General features: G+C 52.6%; 1 protein-coding gene across 1 annotated transcript in view; it reads right to left on the reverse strand.

The window, feature by feature from the left end:
* Positions 1-1,328: 1,328 nt before the first annotated feature.
* RANBP9 (RAN binding protein 9) overlaps positions 1,329-7,548 on the reverse strand; it is a gene marked incomplete at its 5' end in the record, with an annotated part of 26,585 nt that continues 20,365 nt past the window's right edge. The window contains 6 exons of the mRNA XM_010146379.1: positions 1,329-1,466; positions 1,771-1,882; positions 2,207-2,358; positions 3,813-3,934; positions 5,198-5,345; positions 6,843-7,033. Of these exons, the coding sequence (XP_010144681.1) occupies positions 1,336-1,466; positions 1,771-1,882; positions 2,207-2,358; positions 3,813-3,934; positions 5,198-5,345; positions 6,843-7,033 (856 nt within the window). The remainder of the gene's footprint in view (positions 1,467-1,770; positions 1,883-2,206; positions 2,359-3,812; positions 3,935-5,197; positions 5,346-6,842; positions 7,034-7,548) is intronic.

Raw genomic sequence — 7,548 nt, forward strand, 5'->3', positions numbered from 1 at the left:
CAGGGCAGCAGCAGAAGCTGGCAGCCGCCCGGCTCACCCGCCGCTGGCTCTCGGCCCAGCGCGAAGGACGAGGCTGAATGCTGGGGCCTGGCGCTGGACCGTTCGTCTCCTCCCCCCTCCTCCCGGCAGGGCCTGCCCTGAGCCCCGCTGCCTTCCCCCCCTTTCGGGAGCAGTGGGGAAACAGCTGGGCCAGGGCAGACCCTGGGGCTCCTCCCTTGTGGCCCAGCCCAGCTGGGGCCACCTGCAGGCCCACAGCACTGCCGCCATGGGGCAGCTCCTCTGCTGCGAATAAAGACAAACCGCCTTGTACCTCCTGCTCTGGGTGCCGCCTTTCTCACCGCTGTCGCGCGCTGCCCAAGGGCTGCGTCCTGGCCCCAGCCAGGGAAGAAGGGGGTTCTCCCCCGTGTTCGGGGAGCACTGGCCACGCTCCCCTTCATGCCCCCGCTCTGCGCGGGGCCAGGGGTCTGAACCCTGCTGCTCCAGGCCAGACCTGCCGCCCCCAGGCCTCGGAGCGGACAAGTCCCCTGCACGGCCATGCGCGTCAAAGTCAGCGTGTAACGGCTGGTCCATCGTGATCTCACTACAGTTTATTGCAGTATAGTACTATTGAAGCACTTTTAAAAATGCAAGGTGTACAAAGATTAAATTAAGACTGTAAATTGACTAAATATTTGGTTTTTATATAAATAGGTCATAACCACACGGTGTTGACATGTAATACTGTTATAATACAACAGTTAAACTGGTGAGGCTACACAACAGAGGCTCTCGGTAGTTAAACGAGGAAACAAAGTTGAAAAGACCATGTTAAAACAAAAAAAACCCTACTAAGATCAACAGGTCGGGATTGTAAGTAGCAACGAACATCTTCACTCAGCTCCTGAGTAATTCAAGTTTTACAGTACACATTAAAAAATACCATTTCTCCCACCAACACGAGATACCCACACCGGCAGGGGCTGCAGATCACACGGACTGGACTACGTCACAACGGGGCGGAGGCTGGTGAGTCCTGCCCGGCGCTTACGGCACCCATCCCACCGCGGGGGAGCGGGATTTTTGGTGTGTGGTGGACAATCGTTTCGGGGGTCGGTACTCGTCAATGTGGGTGGCTGACAGTATCGGTGATGGTTTCGGCTCTTAGTTGTCGAAGAGGTTCCAAGATGGACATTTTCTCCTAACGCTAAGTTAGAAATCATTTGCATCATGCTGTAAACTAGGAAGCAACATAAAGCGACAGACTTGTCCTTAGTACGTAATTAAAATCCCAAATTCCAGTCAGCAGAGCTGGTCACTGTGCCTGGCGGAGGGGCCGTCCCCGTCTCGAGTGCATAGCTAGTGGAGGTAGTCTTCCACCGTGGCGAACGCGCAGGAGCCGATGCCCGACCGTGCCATCAGCCCCAGACACTGGGACGCCTGTCCCATGGCCAGGGCAAGCGGCGGTTGCTTTGGCAGGTTGTGAGTCTCTGAAAGAGAAGCGCGGCGGCAGTTAAAAACACCTGCTGCCTTCAGGGCGGCGCACGGATCGCTTGGGGAGGAGCTTGCTGACATCACCTACTCCCAAATTCCTCTGGTCCCTTGTTTGCTCCGGCAGCGAGATGGACCCTTTTCAAACTGCCCCAGCGCCACGGTGGGACGGGCCCATTCTGCTTTGCACAGCAGAGCCCACAGCACCCGTCAGCCTGACGCCCCCTCAGAACCGCCCCCTCCTCTTCCGAACACCGTGCCGCGGCGCCGCCGGGCCGGAGGGGCCCCTCGGCCCGCCCTTACCCAGTATTGCACTGTTCAGCACGGAGCACACGGGCTCTCTCTGGATCGGGTCGAGCTGGTTGCCCACCGGGCTGCTCCAGGGGTCCGAGTACGCCAGTAAACTGAAGGCGTCCTGTGGAAAGACGGGCTTTGTTTACTTCAGCGCCCGGTGACAGTCTGCTCCTGCCGACTTGACACGCCTGTCCCCTGCACCCGCCGAGGGCCACAGGCAGCCACAGGGCTGCCTCAAAAGTCCAGGCAGACTCGTTGACACAGAGCACAGGCTGGGCACCTCCATCAACCCTCGTTGTGCCACACAAGACAGACACCGCGACCCCAACAGCCGACCGGGACCCTGCTCTCAGGGGAAACAAACCAAAGAAACCAACAACACCCCCCCAGAGCTGAAGCTGGCAGTGTCACGTCCTGACCGCCACAAGCCTGAGATTCAACCTACCTTCAGCATTTTCTTGTTCGCCGTGTTTTTGCCGCATTCTCTTCTCAGCTGCTCGCTCATTGCTTGCAGATCTCTTCCAAAATGGATCATTCTTTCAATCGCCGCTTGGCTGCCGCCACAGAGCTGACGTCGTAACTGACTCGAATCTACCTCTGCAAGAACGATACTGTCATCACCATCACCACCCACAGAGGACAGCCACCACCGCTGGATGCAGCCGTGCTACGGGGCCATCACTGAGACCGTTCACGCTCCCCCTGGGATACATTAGCTGAGGAATTTGGACATCTGAGGCCTCGGGCAGATCACCACGATCCATCTCCTCACTGTGTGCTACTGTATTGCCCAGCACTACCAACCTCAAACGGGATTAACACAGCTAACGAGCAGTGGAATCAACCCTTGGCTTCTCTCAAAGTTCTGCCTTTCCATTTACAGCTAAAGCCACCTGCAAAAAGGAAAACTGGACGCAGCATTTATCCATCCCCTGCCTTTTTTCATCAAGGAAAACAGGTTTTGAATCAGCTGTGGTTACGCCCCCGTCCTGCCCTCCCGCCCTGACACTGCTATCCAGCGGGGTGTGCTGACCACTGCTTCCAACAAGGGGCTGTGAGTCACCACTGCCTTTTTTCTTAGATGTGAGCCTATCACCTCTGGAAAAATTGTGCCTGCTTAACACCGCACACGCAGCACTACGGGGAAGGTACAAACACTACAGAAAAGCACCGCCAGACCCCACGTGTGGGGAGTGAGCGAGGGAGGCCGAGGAGCCCCAGCTGCCTGGTGCAAAGGTGAAGCACCCCCCAGCCTTCAGGCAGGGGCGGCTGTTGCTGGCTGCAGCCCAGCCCAGGACAGCGCTTCCCAAAGGCAGAAAACAGCTGCGTTTAAAAACCTCTGTGCCCCGTGCAGCTGCCTCACACCTGGATTCCTCCGCTGTCCTGCCCCCAGCCCCTGTGCGCTGGGGGGACCTGCCTGCCTTTACTGGACAGGGACGGTTACACCGGAACTGGCCCAGCAAACGGCATCTTTCCATGGTGTCCCAGCCACCGGCGGCGCATTTCAACACCGGTTTGACACCGCCGTCCACAGCATAAAGCCGGTTAAGTAAAACCACGTGATTTTTTAGACCACAGCTATGTAAAACAGGGTATTCCCTTGGTGGAACACGTTCTGGTTGGATTGTCAACGACACCTCCCGTCCCCAGCACAGCGTGTTTGCGGGCATTTAACACCAGCACTTTGTGCTCCTCAGCAAGCTGGAATTTCAACCGCTGAGTGCCCAGGTGCCGCAGGAGCCGCGAGGGGCCGGAGCACTACGGGAGGAGGGAGGAGCAGCCTGCCAGCCCCAGTCCAGGCAGCGGCACAGCAGGGCGTGTGGTCTCAAAGGTACTTTGGTAGCCACGAGTTCGCAGTTTCCCCGGCGCTCACACCGACCCGGGACCACCTACGTGAGCGGTTACAGACCATTTACACCCCGCAACAGCACAGACAGACAGAACTAAGAATGGAGCTAACGCCCCTCGTTTTCAAGGTGGGAAGCATTGCAAGTAAAAACATAACCTTGTTGCCATCACTTAATAAAAATGTAAGAAATATCACTGCAGACCCATTTCTGTGTCACATTCTTCCATTTCGTGATCATGTTTAGAACTACCATTTAGGAAGCCATTGGAGGAAGTCTCAGCAACCCCATTGGAGTAGTGATCAGTTTCCATGTCTACATCATTGCTGAAAAGAGAGGAAGAAAGGGAAGGGTTACTCGTATGGAAGCACTTCGGGTTACCTTCTTCACAACTTCAGCACAGCCCTGAAGAGCTGCTTGTAAATATCGCTGCGGTTTTTTTAGAGGGTCTCTCCACCAACATCAGCAATCGGTAAAATAACATTTTCAGATGCTGAAGAGTTAAACCTGTCCACCACTGTTCAGGAGTAACGGTCTAATGCTTTTTGAAGACGCACCAAAACCTTCTCGCCTCCGTTACGTGTCTGTACATACATAAGAGCAGGAGAAAATGCACTGAGGAAATACACTGTTCCCACTTCAAATAATTCTATCAGAAACGCCTCGCTCCCTCACTGACTGCCGGTGGAATGACAGGGGAGAGAATAAAGACCCAAAGCAAACGCTGAGTAAACCAAGACACGGCTCAGGGGCACGTTCAGAGCGTGCACTCCTCGCGACTCTGCTCGCAGCGAGTTGCAGAAGCACTTTTAGGGAACCCCAGCGGGGCTCTGGAGACTGAGCCGGGCTGACGGTCACACCCCCGCCCGTGCTGTTTCGTCACAGAGAATGACAACCGAAAACCTCTCTCAAGACCCAAAAGATTCAGCATAGGAGTTTGGTATCTTGCTTCTCAGCAACCAAAACCCCTCGGCTTCCTTTGAGGAGGGAAGCCAAAAGGCCCCTGTGACCGGGCAACGCCGTGGCCAAGGAACTGTCTCCCTCCTGGGAAGGCTCTCGGAGTTGCCTGGGCACTGCCAGGCCTTTTGGCAGAGGAAACTGCTGACGCAAACACAAATCACGAAGTTAAAAAATAAACTGCCACTCGTGCTTTCCCCCACCCCAGAGATCACTGCCCAACTGCAATACTTTTTGTTGTCACTGCCACATCATCACACCCCAGCTGGTCGCTTGCGGGGTCTATCTGGGACAAAACAGCCACGCCCTGTTGTGCGCTACATCAGTCCTCCAGGTACTTCGTTACTTACAGGCAACGTGCTTAAATCACTGTCAGCGCCTTAAATTCAAATCCCAAGTGCCAGAGAGCTACTTAACCCTCGCTGGCCAACTTCAAACCTGACCACAAACAGCTAGAACAAGGCAATCCATTTTTGCCCATCGCATTTCTTTAACCGAACAGGAGAAAACGGCCTTTTAAGCTCGAGAAGTTGAAGCCCCATCAACTCCCACTGCAAGCTCTTCTCTGCAACACAAGTACGCGGACGACACAAGCCTCGAGGTTCAGGTAGAAGCCCGGGGAGGTGACTCACCTGGAATAGCTGTTCACCTGCTGTGATCTCGATACATTGATGTTGTTGAGCTCTGGTACATTCAAGCTGGTGGTCGTGTGTTTACTGTGACAGTAAGATTGATGCGCTTTATTTGATATTACTCCGTTACTGCAACTACTTTCAAACCCTGAAAGAAAGTTTTAATAACTGTAAATCATCTACAAACTTGCAAGTACTGATTTAGAGAAGCTTAATCGTCCCTCACCAGTAAACGCCACGCTTGCCAAACAAACCGACCCAAACACTTCGCCTCTGTTTCAGGTGTTTGAACCTTGAAGGCTTCTGCCGTGCAGAAGTTCAGCGTTACTGCACAGGCACTAACAGACACACGTGAGCAGGTTTTCCAGTTGTGTCTGTACACCAGTAAAACTGCCTCAGCGTAGAATTGTTTTTTAGAAGCAATATGCTGTTTCTGAAAGAGCCAGACATCTTCTGCAGGCCCCTGCGATCGTGAAGGATGGAAGCAGGCCTGCATCCTGCTAATTCCTAGCCACGTAATTCTCCATAAATACGCAGTACGATTCCATGCTGAGAATCCTTTACACATTGCATCACTTCAGTACAATCTCCCTCCTTCCCCATGTAATTATTTTAATTGTTAATATTGTGCTTTGCTGAATAAAATTACACCATGCTGTGAAATTACGACATCTGGCTAAAATCTCCTCTGACCCTTCTAAACACAATCACCAAAATACTGCTGGAAGCAAACATGTAATTGCCGGCTCTATTAAGCCCCAAAAGCGGGAACTCCCTGGTATCTTCTGAGAGATGAACAGGAAGGGCTTATGACAAACAGGATGATGAACAGGAGATCACAGGAAGGGCTTATGACAAACAAAACAGTTGCTGCCATTCAGGAATCCCAAACCTCCATTCGAATAATCACATTCATCAACCTGCTCATGAACTGGTGCCTCTGCTGTCACAGTGAGGAAGTCAGAGGAACTTTCTACACTACAACCCGATAACCACCTGGGGACAAACAAAACGGGAGCAGACCTTCCCTCACACAATGGTAGCACAGTCCAGACACCGAGGGAAGACAAGCAAAGCTGCCGCCTTTCCAAGGGCGGCGGGTTTCTGGTGGCCGGACTACACTGGCTTCCTACTCCCATCCACCAAGAGAAAAACAAACCAAAACATAAAAAGCCTCGAGCCAGCTCGGGTTTGGATTTAAGCACAAAGAGCAGTGAAAGCTGATGGCCCCTGCTACCTCCAGAGCCTTGGGGTCAGAGGGGACACATTCACGTACTGTTTTAACGTGCCCCATTTCTCTGGACATAAACCACCACTGAAAGGACAGCAGAAGATTGCATCAGAATGTTCCTCCTCCCAGAAGGCAGCATTTCCTAGAAAGCAGTGGCAAACCCCCAGTGAAACCAAAAGCACGTGCAAAAAACGATCATTTTATTCTATTTGTACACTTTCTGCTTCACCAGTGACTGAGAACCACATATTTTAATCATTAAAGCTACACTTTTATATAAAGCATTTTAAATAAAACAAATTGCTGGTCTGGGAGTATTTGCAGCTTCTGCTGACATGCGACTACAAAACCCCCCCAAACGTGCGTGGTGTGGTGTAGCCAAAGCCACGCGGTGTATCCCCCACCTCAACTTACCCGAGAAGTGCGTGCTGCTCCCTTTGCCTGCTGCCAAACTGTGGATGTTCATCCCGTGGCTGGGGCTCATGCTGGGGCTGCTGAACGACCGGGGACTAACGGGGTAACTGTCTTGAGATTTCGGGCTGTGGCCTCCCAAACACCGCACCTCGCTGTCGGTACCATTCACCATCTCGATGAACTGGCGCACCCTAAACAAAAGGCAGGAGAGTTAAGCTCATCAGACGATTTACACATTTCGATTACCAACGACAGCAACGATTTCATTTTAGCGTTAAACGTACAAGTCTGACTCACAATAATGCTGGATGTCGGGAGCCCAATCATCTCTGAGCCAAACCTACGCCATCACAAAATTTGTGAGGGAGGAGAACAGACTCTGTCTCTACGTCCTCAAAGTTTAGAGAACAAACGCTATCTTCTCGGTTTAGCCGTTTCGTTTTATCGGCAGGGGCAAGGTTACAGCCTGAGCAGGGTGTGCAGTTACACGTCACGCCTGTCATTTCTCTCAAATGAGAATGTGGTTTGACTGCCAGCAACAGTCGGTGCTGAACTGTAACTCTTAACATTAAACACCTGCACTAGGAAACAGTTTGAAAAGCAAACTCACATACAAACCTTCCCCTTAGAGGCTGCTGCTCTGAATCAATTGTACTTTAGATAAGGAGGTTTTGCTCTGGGCTCTAAGGAAGATCAGAAGAGCGGG

The sequence above is a fragment of the Buceros rhinoceros genome, unplaced genomic scaffold (genome assembly GCF_000710305.1).
Source record: "Buceros rhinoceros silvestris isolate BGI_N320 unplaced genomic scaffold, ASM71030v1 scaffold34652, whole genome shotgun sequence".
In the NCBI taxonomy this organism is placed as follows: Eukaryota; Metazoa; Chordata; class Aves; order Bucerotiformes; family Bucerotidae; genus Buceros; species Buceros rhinoceros.